At 39.9% G+C, this 18,498-nt stretch overlaps 1 protein-coding gene across 1 annotated transcript in view; it reads left to right on the top strand.

Moving 5' to 3' along the window:
• Positions 1–18,498, top strand: part of Cbr-unc-22 — a gene marked incomplete at both ends in the record, with an annotated part of 35,080 nt that overhangs the window by 3,713 nt on the left and 12,869 nt on the right. The window contains 19 exon segments of the mRNA XM_045235666.1: positions 40–430; positions 682–758; positions 1,167–1,722; positions 3,596–3,934; positions 8,409–8,504; positions 9,411–9,473; positions 9,896–9,904; positions 9,920–10,591; positions 10,825–10,935; positions 11,055–11,396; positions 11,639–11,692; positions 11,738–11,822; positions 11,868–12,028; positions 12,084–12,229; positions 12,599–12,758; positions 12,829–13,051; positions 13,098–15,716; positions 15,765–16,852; positions 16,866–18,465. Coding sequence (XP_045093041.1) covers positions 40–430; positions 682–758; positions 1,167–1,722; positions 3,596–3,934; positions 8,409–8,504; positions 9,411–9,473; positions 9,896–9,904; positions 9,920–10,591; positions 10,825–10,935; positions 11,055–11,396; positions 11,639–11,692; positions 11,738–11,822; positions 11,868–12,028; positions 12,084–12,229; positions 12,599–12,758; positions 12,829–13,051; positions 13,098–15,716; positions 15,765–16,852; positions 16,866–18,465 — 8,792 coding nt within the window.

Genomic DNA, 18,498 nt, shown 5'->3' with positions numbered 1-18,498 from the left:
GAGCTTAAAATATCTCATATGTACTTTGTTATTTTTCAGGTCCCGAACTTCCACCCCCGTGAACGAAGAAGCATCTCAATCGGAGTCCCGCCGATCGAGTAGAACAGACAAAATGGAAGTAGATCAAGTATCTGGAGCAGCAAAACGGAAGCCGGATGGTCTCCCACCACCAGGTGGAGACGAAAAGAAACTTCGAGCTGGTAGTCCCTCCGCAAGAAAGTCTCCATCCAGAAAGAGTGCCTCTCCAACGCCTTCAAGAAAAGCCAGCGGGGCGGGAGGAGCAACAGGAGCATCCGGATCTGCAACTACTACTACAACCACATCTAATACAACAACTACAACATCCTCCACATCGTCTCAACAGGTCCACGAATCCTCGCGTGACAAATACACGAGGCCGCCAATCGTTCTTGAAGCCAGTAGGTCCCAGGTGAGTATGTCTTCTTCTTTTTCTTTTTCTTCCCACGGCACTCTTGATTTTCGATTCTCTCGTTTGCCTACACTTTTTGTGTGAAAAAAAAAGTTCGGCGCTCAATTGGCAGCCCATTCATACCAGATGTGAGACTAAATTTTGAAAACGAAACAAAATGGAACATTTTGAAGAATTTGAAAATTTTCGGGGGTACGGAAACTCATGAAACGAGTCATGGAGAAGGAAAATGACAAAAATAAAATTTTCAGACTGGCCGAATTGGTGGATCTGTCGTTTTGGAGGTCCAATGGCAATGCCATTCTTCTACCATCATCGAGTGGTACAGGTAAAATTGTCTTCATGAAATCTGAGATTATTATTTCATTATAATTCTAAAATTTAAAACCAATAAGAGCAAAAACTTTGGATTTTCTCTTCAAAAACGGATCAAACATTACCGTAGTTCTTCTTATAGAAGCCCGCCCAAACCGTCAACTTTGAGCTCAATTATCTGGGTATCTATGAGAGATATCAACATTCCGTCAAGTGATAAAATATTGGTGATATTATGATAAATAATTTGTCAGTAATTTGTGTTTAAAATTTTGATCTTTCAAAGGAATCGAGATAATTGAGCTCAAAGATGACGGTTTGGGTCGGTTTCTATTTTAGCTACGCAGAGCAAAGATGCAGAAAAATTTTGAAAATTTCCCTGTCTTGAAGATACTGTATACTTCACAGATATAAATTTCAGAGATGGAAAATTGGTCAGAAATTCTTCCGAATATTCACAGTCGTTCAACGGATCCATTGCTAAATTGCAAGTGAACAATTTGTCTGAAGAAAAATCAGGTCTCTATAAATGTCATGCCAAATGTGACTATGGAGATGGACAAAGTAGTGCAATGGTCAAAGTCGAACAATCTGGTGAGTCTTTTTTGACTGGAAAAAAATTAACTGCTGAAAATCAGTGGTGGTTCAGAGAACTGATTTCGGCTTCTGGTACAAGATGCCCGCAATTCTACTTCCGGTTTGACCTAAATTATCTTTCGCATTTTTCAGATGTGGAAGAAGAACTCATGAAGCACAGAAAAGATATGGAAGATGAATACCAAAAAGAGGAAGAAGACAGAAGAGTGTCCCAGACCCTACAGGCTGAAACCAAGAAGCGAGTGGCCAGAAGAAGCAAGTCGAAGAGTAAAAGTCCAGCACCACAAGCCAAAAAGACTGCCACTTCTGAAAGCATGCGTTCCGAAGCTTCTGAAGGCGAACAGAAGAGAAGTTCCAGTGTTAGACCGGATCCAGATGAGGTTAGTTGGATTCTGAAATGAGCAAAAATTGAAGTAGTAGTATGAGGATACTTGGCGCTGTACTGTTTGGTTATGAGCACACTAGTGTTTGTGTATGTAGTATGGAGAAAGAATGGTAAACAATTGTGTGACGTGGAAGGGAAGATCAGAAATCAAAATGGTTTAGGAGTAGAAAAGATCAGAGAGGATCGAATGAAGGAATTGAGGAATTGAGAAGAATGGAATTTGAACTAACAAATATTGGGATTTACAGATTTTTTGATTGATCATTGCAACTTGATCTGCTAGCTTGACCTAATCCTTTGAATGAATCCTATGAAGTTTTAGTTTTTTGTTCAAAAATTGACTAACGAAGTAAATGACATGTTCTTAATTGTTAACCTTGCATGCTGTTACACAATTTTATCAACAAAAAAACTAGTTCATATGTTCCTGGAAGAACTATTCTGATTCTTGATCAGTTTGACCTACTTACCGTACTTTCTTCTCCAAATCATTCGGTTAAAAAAGTAAAAATGGCTTTGCTCTTGCCAGTACAAATGCCGTCGAACAACGTGTAGAATGTCGGATGTCTCTACAAGTCGGCTTACTATTCCTCCCGACAAAAGTGACAAACGGTACTCGAAAAAGACACAAGTACCTATGAAGCTCTACCGAAGCTCTTCCTCTACTCGCCCTCCTACATCATTTTTTTCGAAATGAAGAATGTCTGCGTCTCTTTGCCTCCAGCGCTATTTCTCTCATTCTTTGGTACTTCGACCTGAGAAAAAGACATGATTGGACCTCCCCGAGTACCACTTTTTCCTGGCTAGACGTCTATTGCGCAGACATTTTTCGCTTTTTTTTTCTGAAATTTCTCTCTCCAAAATCGAAATTTGAATACATCACTTTTTGTTCAAAGATTGAAAAGTCGTCGAAATGGTTTGGAGAGGGCAAAGATTGACATTAGTCTAGTAGTTTGGTAACATCTTGAGCATTTTTTGTGAAGATGCCCTCTCTTAAACAATAGTTCACACATGATGTTATCCTCTCACTAAAAAAACGTTTTTTAAAGCTGATTTGAATGATTTGAATTTTTAGAGTTAGTCTAGTGAGCCCACATTTTTAATTGAATCAAAACATTTCTCAGGATATTTTTATCGATTAGATCGAACTTTGAGGTCATAGGTATAATTAAGCGTATATACATTGTAAGAAATAATTTTATTCGTCTGACTATGAGTTTATAGTTGTTCTCTAGAATAGAAACTTTCGATTTTGATTCTGCATTTTTAGTTAAAAAAAGAACATTATGTCACAATTTTCAGTATATTCTTATTACTGTGAAACCTTTAATAGAAGGGCCCCCTAACATTTAACGTTGAGCACATACATCTCGGTTCATGCCAAAGATAAAGAAAATTGGTCAACTAATAAATTGTTTATCATTATTTCACCAACATTTTATCAGTTAACACATTTTTGGTGTCTTGCATAGGCGCCAAGAAAAATTAACTCAAACATCACAAGATGGGGCCCTTCTATGACAGGTTGTACAGTAAGTTTAGTTTGTCAGTGTTGTTTTCGAGAATAGAAACTTTTGACTATGATATTAAATTTTTAGATTAAAAAGAACAGTAAATAACAGTCTCCGATTTCTTATCTACTCTCATATCCTTCCAATCCTCAATTTCAAATTTTGGAACCTTCAGAGAAACTATAATTTCTTCTTGACGGCTCGCCGAACAACCCATCTTCAGAATTGGATTTACACACTACGTCTTCTTGTCTATTTATCCTTTTATCCTAACCCCATATTTCGTGTCCCCTGTTTCAAAAAGGGACAAAATAATTGGTGTAAACATCGGCGTGCTTATCGAATAGTTCTGTCAAGATGAACTACACGCCTGGATCGTATCTCCAGAATCTTCTGAAGAGATCGGCAAGCAACGAAGGCTCTGATCATAATAACGGCGCATCTTCATCTTCAGCTTCACGTCGTCTACCTCCTCGTCCACCATTCGAACCATCTCATTCAACTGCTTCGAATCCTTCATCGTCTTCTAATTCTCCTCGTCGAATGTTCAACCTCCGATCAGTCTCAGATCGACAAGGTGCGGCTCGTACGAATGATCAAACTCCGAATCCATTGAATAAAAATTCTTCTGGGCAGGATCTTCACAAAATCTCACAGATCCATGCATTTATACTTTCTAAAATGCCAGAAGGAGAAGCCAAGGAACGGTTTCTGAGGAGTATTCTGGACTTGGAAGGTCCTGATTCTAGAAGAGGAAGTAGAGATGACGTTGCCAGTCCGAAATTGAAGAAAACAAATTCCAAATCATCAGTGAATTCAAGCAGTAATGTTAGTCTTTTTTAAGGAATGATGACAATTTTTCAAGAATGTTTCCCTCTACTTTTATTTCAAACTCCTACAGTAAAAATTCCACTCTTTCCTCGAAATCCAGTCATTCCTATTTACTCTTTTTAACAAAATAGTTTAACTTGTAAATCCCGAGAACACTGTCCAAAATTGTCTGGTTTTCGCACGTTCCCATCTCACAACTCATCCTTAAAATCCAGCGAAAGATCAAAGATCTGTTTGATTTGGTTAACATCATATCTGTTTTAGGTTTTTGTTCTTTTGGAAGTTGACTGAAATTACTTGGGAAAATTAAAGTTTGAAAAATGTTCTCCACTAATTGTAAGGAAGAACATATTTAACATGTTCATTTGCTTCTATTACAATTTTTGATTCCGAAACTGAGTTTTCCAGATTTGGAAGGATTAATTAGAACTTTCAGATTTCTTACCAGACAAAATTCTGAAATTAATCTGGGGCTCTAACTTCATGCAAACTACCGTATAAACTTAAATAGAAGGACCCTTAACGTTTCAATTTGAGCCAATTTATCTAGGTTCCTGTCAGAAATATACAAAACTTATCAACTGATAAATTGTTTATCATTATATCACAAACATTTTATCAGTTGACCAGTTTTTGAAATCTTGCATGGGAATTAAGTTAATTGAGCTCAAACTTGACAGACGCCCTTATATTACAGTTTTAACTGTATGCCTTCGTGTTAGCTCATCGCAGTGCTTGTCTTGACATGTGTTCTCCCGAAAAGCACGTACTTCCTTAATTTGACGATCTCCTTCCACCCGAAATGCCACATTTCTACCCTGGAGCCAACTCTAAACCGTGTGCAAATGTGCCTGTGAGCACTCCAAACCAACTCAAATCCTCTACCATACCACCGCCTGCGCAGAGAAAAAAATCCGTTTCTATTTTACTTTTCCTCAATCTTTTCCCTATCCACTTTCGAACGCCGCATAGTGCAACGAGCAGGCAAAAAGTTGCGAAATAGCGTTTTTTCGCCAGAGGTACTCGTACCAATCGGCAGCTAGAGAGTGATAGTATCCATATGAAACTGTAAGAGAGTTGAGAGAGAAGTAGAAATAAAACGGGGTGTCGTTTTTTGGATATCCAATGAGAAAAGAAAGAGAGTTAGCTGGCTTCTTCTTCTTCCCCGTGTGGAGGAGGCTCAAGAATACAACAAACATGGGAACGCGTACTCGCACTGACTTCACTGTCACACACATTTTTTAGCATCTACCGCATTATTAATTTTCTTTGATTTTTTCCTCATCCAAATCTTTGAACCTTTAGAATTGTTCCTTTCTGGCTAGCCTTTTTCAATCTACCGTAAAAACTCTATTAGATAGCCACCCCTAATTGAATGCCAGCCTCTAATATAATGGCATCCTAGAGCACCTCAGAACAATAAAGTGCCAGCACCTAATATAATGCCACTGCGGATTTCACGTTACTGTGGCAAAAGTGGAAGAATAACACAAAAACACATTTTCTCATTTTCTAGCTGTTTTCAAGCTTAAAAAATGTACTGTCTTTGTCAAAAATGTTTTAGGATAACATGAGACTCCGAAAGTCTCTAAAAAAGTATCAGAAAAATCAAGAAAACCTCGAAAGTCATTTTATGAAAAATTGAAAATCGAGTTCTTTTGTGATGAGTTTCAGTAGAAATTGACTTCGAACAATAAAGTGCCAGCCTCTAATTGACAAAAGACCAATTGGAAAATAAAAGCCTCAAATAAAAACTGCCATATTCGCTCTAATAGAAGCTCATCGAAACTGTCAACTTTGAGCTCAATTATCTCGATTTCTGTGAAAGATATCTAAAATTTAAATTTTATGATAAATCTTTTATCAAAATACCAACAATATTTTTTTCGTTAGGACATTTTTGATATCATTCACAGAAATCGAGATAATTGAGCTTAAAGGTGACGAGTTGGGTGGGCGTTTATTAGAGGAACTACTGTGTTTGAGAAGTGAGTCAATCTGATTTCCAACCCACGAACCTTACAAAACAAATTGTTCTAAGATAACTTTTCCGGTTTCGGTAGGACAACCCTGTCTACATTGCTAACCTAGATTTTTAGCGAAATATTACTCTGGGGAGATTTTGGGTCGTTACCGTAAAACCTGTATTAGAAGGCCCCCTTTGATAAAAAGGTCCCCTAATAGAATAGAAGAGCCTTGTGTAATGTAATAAAAGGGCCCTCCGGAGCTAACTTATGAAAATAGAAGAGTCGGCTCTTCTAATACAGGCTCTACGGTAACTTTCAATAGCACCTAGTTTTCAATGCGTGTCATCACATAAATCAGAAATTCAGAAACTCAAAATAAGGTTTTTCAAACTACAGTATACGTTCTTGTGCCAATGAAATAAAAAGTAGGTTCCCAATCGATTAGTAAACCTTAACATCAAGATTCTGATCCTTCTCTCAAAAACATGAAATCTCATCGAATCTCTTTTTTTCGGATCCAGATTCTCCACGGTCTTCTCCAATCTCTTATCACCACCAAACACATCCTTCCACACTATTTTTCTTCTTCTTCTTCTTCCATTTCATCTCATCCTCGACCCGACTCGTGTGCCCACTGCTCCGTCTGACTGCCTCTGTGTTTCAACCGGGCGTGTGTATCAATTTCCTGGTATCCACACAATCAACACTAAACCACCCAAACACACATTTTGTTTGTTTGTTTACTGTATTCCGTCATTCCGAATACAGTAATACACCCGAGAAACACAGTGTCGGTTATGGACGAAGGAACGAGAATTTTCGCTGAATTATAGAACTAGCTATATTTTATTTATTTATTCGAATCCTATTAAATTTTTTTGATCTGAAATCATGGATCAAAATTCTGACTCGGTGAGACATTTCTATATTCTGAAAATCCTGGAGAGCCTGGCAATGAACCTAGTTTTCATAGTTTCAAAATTTTATAATTAGAACATTTGAAGTTCATGCTTCAACTTTATATCATCCTCAACTTGTTGTTTTTTGTCACTCCGCCAAGCTGCCGTGTGCCATTGGTCCACGACACTGGACCTGGGCAAAAGTGTAAAAATGTTATCTTTATCCGTTTTCTCTCTCTCTCGTTTCTTCTCCACACTTTTTCTTTTCTCTCTTGTGCTTCCGCCCCGCGTAAAAATTTTGGCCGATGGCAGAGAATCTCCCTCTCTCTCACTTCAGGATTATTTTTCGAGCATCTTTGAGGGATTTTCAGGAGTGAAACGGGGCGAGAAAGCACAAGAACAGAATAGAGAAGGTCAAAACAAAGACCAAAACACATATGACATAAGAACATAGTCGATGAGATAAATTGATTTCAATTAGTTTTGTGGTTTTTGGAGGAACCTGATAGTTGTAGCGGGGGCGTTTTGCAGGGTTTTTGGGACAGCTGTTGGCGAAAAATCGAATGTAGCATTAGATAATCTAAACATACATCTGTTATCAAAAAAATATAGTCCAAGAAAATTCTGAAAAGATTATTTAGAAATAATGGGGCTGCTCGGAATATATTTTGTTCTTGTCGAAGGTATTAGAAAGCTGTCAACTGATAAATTGTTTATCATAAAATCAAAAATATTTTGTCAGTTGACATATTTTTGATTTCTTGCTCAGGAATTGGAATAATTGAGCTCAGACAGTGTGGTGGCCTTTCTATTACAAGTTTAACGGTAAATATATTAGATGAAGTTCTTAACAAAAACGCTGACAGCATTTCGAACTATAATTCCTTTTAATATCTTAATACTGACGAGTTTTTCGAAAATCTAGCTCAGTGAGAAAAGTTCCCCAAACTTCTGACCCACTCCTAAAGTTTTTTATCGTCGAATCTACAAAAATTGATTGTTCCCTTTGTTCTTCTCCTTTTTCTCCTTTTTCTCCACTCACTTATAAACATTGATAACCAAAAAGTACGTGATAAATAACCTAGTGCGCGAGGCAGAGAAAGAGAGTGGTTTCTTGTGCGGGTACTTGAGAGCTAAAATAGTTGAAAAGAGAAAATCCTCGAGTGATAATGAGACAAAAAACTGCGGGAAAGGCGAAGAAGAGAAAGTGCGTGTATATTGAGGAGATATTCATCTCCTAACCTCACAAAAATGTCGTTATCTCTTCTTGCACAACCAATGCACAAATATCACATGAACACATAATAAGAAAAAATAGAAAAATGTTCTGAAATATCTCTCTTTTTTTGAACGAACGGTTCTTATGAACTGTATGTTGCAACAAAAAACTACTGGGACACGTGCCAAAAGTACTTATGATGACCGCACCCACACACAAAAAATAAAGCATCTTAACTAAAATCTTGTTTTCAGGAATCTCAGTTGGACGAGATCCCAAGTTCGGGTCTGACGATCCCAGAGGAGCGCCGTCGAGAATTATTGGGTCAGGTCGGAGAAAGTGACGACGAGGTTTGTTTTCGAGCTTTTAAATTTTTTTCGAATATGTCAGAAAGTTGTTGAGCATAGTTACAGTAATCCGAAAAAAGTTGAAATTCGAAAATGCATAGAATTTCAACATTCAGGTTGGCCGTAAAACCTGTAACTGCAGGGTCCCCACACGGTCAAATTTGAGCTCAATTATCCTAATTCCTATGAAAGATATATCAAAAATGAGTCGACTGACAAAACTCTTCTTCGTCAGTTGATAACTTTTTATATTTTTGACATAAACCGAGATAAATTGGCTTAAGGTTGACAGTTAGTGGCTCTTCTATTACAGGTTTTACGGTAGTTCTTTGAGCAAACTTTAGTGATTATAAAACAGTTTTTGATCTTCTTTTGTTTGTTTATCCGCACAGAGAAAAAAGAAAAGAAAAATAGAAGCCACGCCCATCGGTTGCAAAAAAAACTTGGTGTTCATGTATGTTGCGAGCATTAGTTGATTTTTTAATGTTTTTTTTCCTTTTTTAGAATTTTGAAAAATGAGAAAAAAGCAAAAAACATATTCTTTTGGGGTAGTCTTGTGTTTACGGTACCTAGTTTTTTCTGGTTTCTTGCATGTTTTCTGAAGAACACCATTATCGAAACTCAAAATATGAAGAAAAAAAGAGAATTGAAAAAAGAATGACCTTTTTTCCAATTGATTTTGAGAATAATTTTTTTTTTGAAAATTCAATTATGAATATTCAAAAAAAACGGAAACTTTAGATTGATTTTTAATTTTTCAAATTTTGGAAGTAAAATTCGTATTGAAACTGACTTTAATGGAAAAAAAATCAGATGGTTTTGATAATTAGAGCTAATAGTTTTTGCTCGTATTTTCTCAAGTTTTCAAACCTAACTATTTTAAATTCTTGGAATCATAAACGATTACAGGTATCCGAGTCGATATCCGAACTTCCATCATTCGCCGGAGGAAAGCCTCGCCGCAAGACTGATGTATGTGTTTCTCTTACTTCTCCTCTATTTTCTCTTTTTGGCTCCAGAGCCACCTATTCATTATCTATCTCTATTCTCTCAGTATCTCTTTCTCTTTTCTCTCCGATTCTTTTCTTCTACTTCTTTTTCTTCTTGTCCATTGTATCTGTACTTGTCTGGTTAGAACTGTTTTCACAGGATGGCTCACCTTCTTTTCCAAAACATAGTTTGTTAATCATTCAAAAGAAAACACAGTTTTGCCCCCGCAGAACCCGTAGGAAAGTGACCCAGAATGAGAAGAGCACTTGTAGTTTTTAGGAGGAAGAAAACCCCTCGCAAACGGGGGCAAACAGATAGTGAGCCATCATGTGTCAACTACTTCTCCTGATCATTGAATTGATCATCCTGTTATTGTCTCTCTTGTCTTTTTTGTCTGTTTTCAGAGTCAGTCTGTATGTGTGTTTCAGAGTCCTCCAAAGCAGGACGAGATGTTCTCTCGCGACACTGTTCTTCGTAAAACTACTACATCAACACGAAATGAATCGAATACTGTAGAGGTGTGCCTTTTCAATGTCTGTTTTTCATTTTTATGTCTTTTTGTCCCATTTCAGGAGAAGACAAAACTTCGCAAAACTGTCAAGAAGGCCGATGGCGAACTCGATTTCAAAGCCATGGTTAAGTTGAAAAAAGTGAAGAAAGAGGAAGGAGGAACCGCTGACAAACCGGGCTTCCCACTTGACCGAACCGATTCCACATCATCTGTACTATCCCAGGATTCTAGGTCAAGGCGCGGATCCACTTCTCTTTTCTCAAAAGATGGCCATCCCGAGCAAGCGGGAAATCCGTTTGCACAACTCAAAAAAGTAAAAACTGGTGCAGGAGGATTGGAAAAATCCGATTCGACGGCTAGTATGAAGAAGCTTGAGTTGAAAAAGGGGAAGGTTGAAGAGAATTCGGACGGTGCATTCAAAGTACAACTTAAGAAAGTTGTGAAGAAAGAAGTGAAAGAGTCATCGATCAGTGTAAAAGAAAAGAATGGCACCGAATCAGGAATCAAAACCGAATTCAAAATGGAAAAACGAGAACGGACCACTTTGCAAAAATACGAGAAAACTGATAGCAATGGGTCCAAGAAGGAGGTATTTTTTATGTCTTTTTTTTCAAAAATATTTTTAAAGTTTTTGTACTGAATTTTTGGAAATTCAGTATAAAAACTTTAATATATGTATATGTGTTTCATCGCTTCCTTCTCTTATATCCTATCTCTCTATGTATCTCCTTTTGCATTCCTCTATCCCTCTATTTCATACCCAAGATCCCCTTTCTATAAGTTAACATTTCTCTTTTCCCCAAATCTAACAATTTCTTTTAGGATAAACCCAAAAAAGTCAGTATTGCTCCAGTGGCAACGAGTACTTCAAGTGATGAGCCGACAACTCCACGAGTAAGAGACAAAACGACATTAGAAAAAGAGTTTCGCATGGTTTGAGGTGATTTCTTGTAATATTTTCCAATTTCTGCTAATATTCAAAGATCCGTCCAAAAATCGTTTCATTTTTGTTTCCGTTTCTAACTATTTATGTATCTAACCATTTGTTTCAGCACCACGAAAAAGTAGAAGAGAAGTCGAAATCAGAAGAGCTGAAATCAAAAGTTGGTGGTCGTCAGGTCGGACAAAAACGAAATGGAGCCGCCCCTAAACCAGAAGAGCCCAAGAATCTTCTGTCGCAGATTCAATTGAAGAAAGTGACAAAGAAGGCTCAAGAGGAGACGAATGAGTTGGAGGGAATCAAGCTGAAGAAAGTACCTGGCGTCCCAAAACACGTGGCCGATGATGAGAGTCAATCAGAATCCGAGTCACGACGTGGATCTGTCTTCGGAGAATTCCGACGCGGATCTCGAGCTCCGAGAGACTCAGCAGATAATTCTCGCAGAGACTCAATTGTGATTATTTTCAAACTTTTTTCAAAAACAGACAACTTTTTTGTGTGACCTAAATTGAACATTCAATGTTGCATGAGAAACAAAGACACGTGGAAAGTTATAGCTTCAAAGAAGTTGTCTTGAATTCTCGAATCACTTAAGATGATATACAGTAACCAAGATTTTATGGTTTTGTGATGTCTAAGCTTTCCACGTGTTTTGACTGTCCAACTAGGTCTGAATTCGTACTTAATTTGTTTCAGAGACGCTCTAGTATCGACATGAGACGTGAATCTGTTCAAGAAATTCTTGAAAAGGTAGGATAATGTGGTATGATTCTAACTTAACTTCTGAATCTTTAGACGTCGACACCGCTCGTCCCAAGCGGTGCATCAGGCAGTGCTCCCAAAATCGTCGAAGTCCCAGAAAATGTCACAGTTGTTGAGAGTAAGATTCTGATTATATTTTTTTTTCGAAGATTATAATTTTCAGACGAAACCGCCATTCTAACATGTAAAGTGTCGGGTAGTCCCGCCCCCACTTTCAAGTGGTTCAAAGGAAGTCGTGAAGTGATCAGTGGAGGAAGATTCAAACATATCACTGATGGAAAAGAACAAACTGTGGCACTGGCCTTGCTCAAGTGCAGATCTCAGGTCATTTCTGGGAAAACAAGATCATTCTTTTGTGACGTTCTTTTTTGATTTTTAGGATGAAGGTCCCTACACCCTGACGATCGAAAATGCACACGGAACCGATTCTGCTGATGTGAAGCTGTTGGTCACATCTGACAACGGACTCGATTTCCGAGCCATGCTGAAACACAGGTATTCTTATTTTTTCCGGTTATGGATTTTGTTTTTTCCCAATTCTTCCCCACTCCTTTCTCTCTATTTTTCATTTGATTATTCATTCCGTTTAGCGGTCAACAACGGGCAAACTCCAAAAGGTTTCTTTTTCAAATATAGCGACATTTTTTTCATCAAAAACAATTTTCATATTATCTTCACTAACTCGCACTACAGTAATCCGAGCATGCTCCTTTTCAATATTTTCTTAAGTTTATTAATTTCACATATTCACATGCCAAATCGCAATCTAAAACTCTCTCCTTGAACCCAACGCTTTTCCACCCGTTTTCAACAATTTTCAGTTTATATTTATTTTCAGAAGTTTTGTTTGGATTTTTTCATTTTTTAGACTAAATCAAGAAATTATATTTTCAGAGAATCCCAAGCCGGCTTCCAAAAAGATGGAGAAGGAGGCGGCGGAGGCGGTGGAGATAAGAAGCCAATGACTGAAGCTGAGAGAAGACAATCCCTCTTCCCTGGAAAGAAAGTCGAGAAATGGGATGTTCCGTTGCCGGATAAGACTGTTCAGCAACAGGCAAGCTGATTTTTCTAAACTTTGAAATTTAAAACATAATCAAATTCTAGAAAAAATTCATAGTTTTCAGGTCGACAAAATTTGCGAGTGGAAGTGTACCTACTCGCGTCCAAATGCCAAAATTCGTTGGTACAAGGACAGAAAAGAGATCTTTTCCGGAGGTCTCAAATACAAGATCGTCATCGAGAAGAACGTGTGCACACTGATTATCAACAATCCAGAAGTAGATGATACCGGAAAGTACACCTGTGAGGCTAACGGAGTACCAACTCATGCTCAGCTGACTGTACTTGGTAAGTGACACATTTTACTATCCTTCTAATTTTCTGAATTTCCCAGAACCACCAATGAAGTACAGTTTCCTGAATCCGTTGCCGAATACTCAAGAAATCTACCGTACCAAGCAAGCTGTGCTCACTTGCAAAGTTAACACCCCACGTGCTCCATTGGTATGGTGGAGAGGAAGTAAACAAATTCAAGAAGAAGATCCAAGATTCATCATTGAGAAAGATGCCGTCGGTCGTTGTACTCTTACCATCAAGGAAGTTGAGGAGGACGATCAAGCTGAATGGACGGCTAGAATCACTCAAGATGTCTTCTCTAAAGTTCAAGTATACGTCGAAGAGCCACGTCACACATTCGTCGTTCCAATGAAGTCTCAGAAAGTTAACGAAAGTGAATTGGCGACTTTGGAGACTGATGTGAACGATAAGGATGCTGAAGTTGTTTGGTGGCACGATGGAAAGAGAATTGACATTGATGGAGTTAAATTCAAGGTTGAATCTGCTAACAGAAAGAGAAGACTTATCATCAATGGAGCCAGAATTGAAGATCACGGAGAATACAAATGTACCACCAAGGATGACAGAACAATGGCCCAACTTATTGTTGATGCTAAGAACAAGTTCCTTGTCGCTTTGAAGGACACTGAAGTGATTGAAAAGGATGATGTCACGTTGATGTGTCAAACCAAGGACACCAAAACTCCTGGAATCTGGTTCCGTAATGGAAAACAAATCTCAAGTATGCCAGGTGGAAAATTCGAAACTCAATCCAGAAACGGAACACATACTCTCAAAATTGGAAAGATTGAGATGAACGAAGCCGATGTCTACGAAATCGACCAGGCTGGTCTTCGTGGATCTTGTAATGTGACAGTTTTGGAGGCAGAAAAGAGGCCAATCATCAATTGGAAGCCAAAGAAAATTGAAGCTAAGGCTGGAGAACCATGTGTTGTCAAAGTTCCATTCCAGATCAAGGGAACTCGTCGTGGAGATCCAAAAGCACAGATTCTGAAGAATGGAAAGCCAATCGATGAGGAAATGCGTAAATTGGTTGAAGTCGTGATCAAGGATGATGTGGCTGAGATTGTTTTCAAGAATCCACAATTGGCCGACACCGGAAAATGGGCACTCGAACTTGGAAACTCTGCTGGAACTGCTCTTGCTCCATTCGAGTTATTCGTCAAGGACAAACCAAAGCCACCAAAGGGACCACTTGAGACCAAGAATGTCACTGCTGAAGGACTCGATCTCGTCTGGGGAACACCTGATCCAGACGAGGGAGCTCCAGTCAAAGCCTACATCATTGAAATGCAAGAAGGCAGAAGTGGAAACTGGGTCAAGGTTGGAGAGACCAAGGGAACAGATTTCAAGGTCAAGGATCTCAAGGAACACGGAGAATACAAGTTCCGTGTCAAGGCTCAAAACGAGTGTGGACTATCGGATCCACTCACCGGAGAGTCAGTTCTTGCCAAGAATCCGTATGGAGTTCCAGGAAAACCAAAGAACATGGAAGCCATCGATATTGACAAGGATCATTGCACTTTGGCTTGGGAAGCACCAGAAGAAGATGGAGGTGCTCCAATAACTGGATACATCATTGAACGACGAGAGAAATCTGAAAAGGATTGGCACCAAGTTGGCCAGACCAAACCAGATTGCTGTGAATTGACAGACACGAAGGTTGTTGAAGATAAGGAGTACTTGTACCGCGTAAAGGCTGTCAACAAAGCAGGACCAGGAGATCCATGTGATCATGGAAAACCAATTAAGATCAAGGCGAAGAAGGCCGCTCCAGAGTTCACTGGAGGAGGAATCAAGGATCTTCGTCTCAAAGTTGGAGAAACAATCAAGTATGAAGTTCCAATTTCTGGAGAGCCACTTCCAGACTGCACTTGGATTGTCAATGGAAAACCACTGAAGGCTGTTGGAAGAGTCAAGATGTCTTCAGAGAGAGGAAAGCATGTCATGAAGATCGAAAATGCCGTTCGTGGAGACTCTGGACAATATACCATCACTCTCAAAAACTCTTCGGGAACTTGTGATTCAACGGCAACTGTCACTGTTGTTGGAAGACCAACCCCACCAAAGGGACCACTCGATATCACAGACGTCTGTGCCGATGGAGCTTCTCTTTCATGGAATCCACCAGAGGATGATGGAGGTGATCCGCTTACTGGATACATCGTTGAGGCTCAGGATATGGATAACAAAGGAAAGTACATTGAAGTTGGAAGAGTTGATCCAAATACCACGAATCTCAAAGTGTCCGGACTTCGTAACAAGGGCAACTATAAGTTCCGTGTCAAGGCAGTCAACAACGAAGGAGAATCAGAACCACTCTCTGCCGATCAATACACTCAGATCAAGGATCCATGGGATGAACCAGGAAAGCCAGGACGTCCAGAGATTACCGACTTCGATGCGGACAGAATCGATATTGCTTGGGAGCCACCACACAAAGATGGTGGAGCTCCAATAGAGGAATACATCGTTGAAGTTCGTGATCCAGACACTAAAGAATGGAAGGAGGTCAAACGTGTCCCAGATACGAATGCTTCGATCACTGGTTTGAAGGAAGGAAAGGAGTACCAATTCAGAGTTAAAGCTGTTAACAAAGCAGGACCTGGACAACCATCCGAACCATCCGAGAAACAACTTGCCAAGCCGAAATTCAGTGAGTTTAATATATTGTTTTGATTTTTGACTTCTCATGAATTTTCAGTTCCGGCCTGGTTGAAACACGACAATCTGAAGTCTATCACCGTGAAGGCTGGAGCCACTGTTCGTTGGGAAGTGAAGATCGGTGGAGAACCAATTCCAGAAGTCAAATGGTTCAAGGGAGATCAACATCTTGAAAACGGAATTCAACTCACCATCGATACTCGCAAGAACGAGCATACTATCCTTTGCATTCCATCTGCAATGCGTTCTGACGTTGGAGAGTACCGTTTGACAGTGAAGAACTCTCATGGAGCTGACGAAGAAAAGGCGAATTTGATTGTTTTGGATAGACCAAGCAAACCGAATGGACCACTTGAAGTGTCAGATGTCTTTGAGGACAATCTCAATCTTTCATGGAAACCACCAGATGATGATGGAGGTGAGCCAATCGAATATTATGAAGTCGAGAAGCTCGATACCGCCACTGGAAGATGGGTTCCATGTGCCAAGGTTAAGGACACCAAGGCTCATATTGATGGTCTCAAGAAGGGACAAACCTACCAGTTCCGTGTGAAGGCTGTCAACAAAGAAGGCGCTTCCGATGCTCTTTCTACTGATAAGGATACCAAGGCCAAGAATCCATATGATGAGCCAGGAAAGACTGGAACTCCAGATGTTGTTGACTGGGATGCTGATCGTGTTTCTCTTGAATGGGAACCACCAAAGTCGGATGGAGGTGCTCCAATCACCCAGTACATCATTGAAAAGAAGGGAAAACATGGAAGAGATTGGCAAGAGTGTGGAAAAGTGTCTGGAGATCAGACGAATGCTGAAATTCTTGGGCTCAAAGAAGGAGAAGAATATCAATTCCGCGTCAAGGCCATCAATAAGGCTGGTCCAGGAGAAGCATCTGATCCAAGCAGAAAGGTTGTTGCTAAGCCAAGAAACTTGAAGCCATGGATCGACAGAGAAGCCATGAAGACCATTACAATCAAAGTTGGAAACGATGTGGAATTCGATGTTCCAGTACGTGGAGAACCACCACCGAAGAAGGAATGGCTCTTCTTGGAGAAGCCAGTCGATGATCAGAAGATCAGAGTAAGTTTCTTAATTTCAAACTTTTTGAATCAAACTCTAAACTCTAAATCTGTTTCAGATCGAGAATGAGGACTACAAAACGCGTTTTGTTCTCCGTGGAGCCACACGTAAACATGCTGGACTCTACACTCTCACAGCGACCAACGCTTCTGGATCTGACAAACATTCTGTTGAAGTTATCGTTCTCGGAAAACCATCCAGCCCATTGGGTCCATTGGAAGTCACCAATGTCTATGAGGACCATTGCGATTTGGAATGGCAAGTTCCAGAAGACGACGGAGGTGCTCCAATTGATCATTATGAAATCGAAAAGATGGATATGGCGACTGGAAGATGGGTTCCATGTGGAAGAAGTGAAACTACTAAGACAACTGTTCCAAATCTCCAACCAGGCCATGAATATAAATTCCGTGTCCGTGCAGTGAACAAGGAAGGAGAGTCGGATCCATTGACGACCAACACTGCCATCCTTGCCAAGAATCCATACGAAGTTCCAGGAAAGGTTGACAAGCCAGAACTGGTTGATTGGGATAAGGATCATGTCGATTTGGCATGGAAAACACCAGACGACGGAGGTGCTCCAATCGAAGCTTTTGTCATTGAAAAGAAAGACAAGAACGGAAGATGGGAAGAAGCACTTGTTGTTCCAGGAGATCAGAATGCTGCTACAGTTCCAAACTTGAAGGAAGGAGAGGAATATCAATTCAGAATCTCTGCTCGTAACAAGGCTGGAACCGGAGATCCATCTGATCCATCTGATCGTGTCATTGCCAAGCCACGCAACCTCGCTCCACGCATCCATCGTGAGGATCTATCTGATACCACCGTCAAGGTCGGAGCTGCTCTTAAATTCATCGTTCACATCGACGGAGAGCCAGCACCAGATGTTACTTGGACCTTCAATGGAAAAGGAATCGGAGAGAGCAAGGCTCAAATCGAAAATGAACCATACATTTCAAGATTCGCTTTGCCAAAGGCACTTCGTAAACAAAGTGGAAAGTATACCATCACTGCTACAAACGTTAATGGTACCGATAGTGTCACTATTGATATCAAGGTCAAGAGCAAGCCAACGAAGCCAAAGGGACCAATTGAAGTCACAGATGTTTTCGAAGATCGTGCCACTCTCGACTGGAAACCACCAGAGGATGATGGAGGAGAGCCTATCGAGTTCTATGAGATCGAAAAGATGAACACGAAGGACGGAATCTGGGTTCCATGTGGACGAAGTGGTGATACTCACTTCACAGTCGACACTCTCAACAAAGGAGATCACTACAAGTTCCGTGTGAAGGCAGTCAACAGTGAAGGAGCATCTGAACCATTGGAGACTGACACCGACATCTTGGCCAAGAATCCATTCGATCGTCCAGATAGACCAGGACGTCCAGAGCCAACTGATTGGGATTCGGATCATGTTGATCTTAAATGGGATCCACCACTTTCTGATGGAGGTGCTCCAATTGAAGAGTACCAGATTGAGAAGAGAACCAAATACGGAAGATGGGAACCAGCTATCACTGTTCCAGGAGGTCAAACCAAGGCCACCGTTCCAGACTTGACACCAAACGAGGAATACGAATTCCGAGTTATCGCTGTCAATAAGGGAGGACCTTCCGACCCATCGGATGCCAGTAAGGCAGTCATTGCCAAGCCAAGAAACTGTGAGTTTGATCAGAAATCAATACCTATGCATA

This window comes from Caenorhabditis briggsae, assembly GCF_000004555.2.
Source record: "Caenorhabditis briggsae complete genome, chrIV, whole genome shotgun sequence".
In the NCBI taxonomy this organism is placed as follows: domain Eukaryota; kingdom Metazoa; phylum Nematoda; class Chromadorea; order Rhabditida; family Rhabditidae; genus Caenorhabditis; species Caenorhabditis briggsae.
This window is presented reverse-complemented; position numbering and strand designations above follow the sequence as displayed.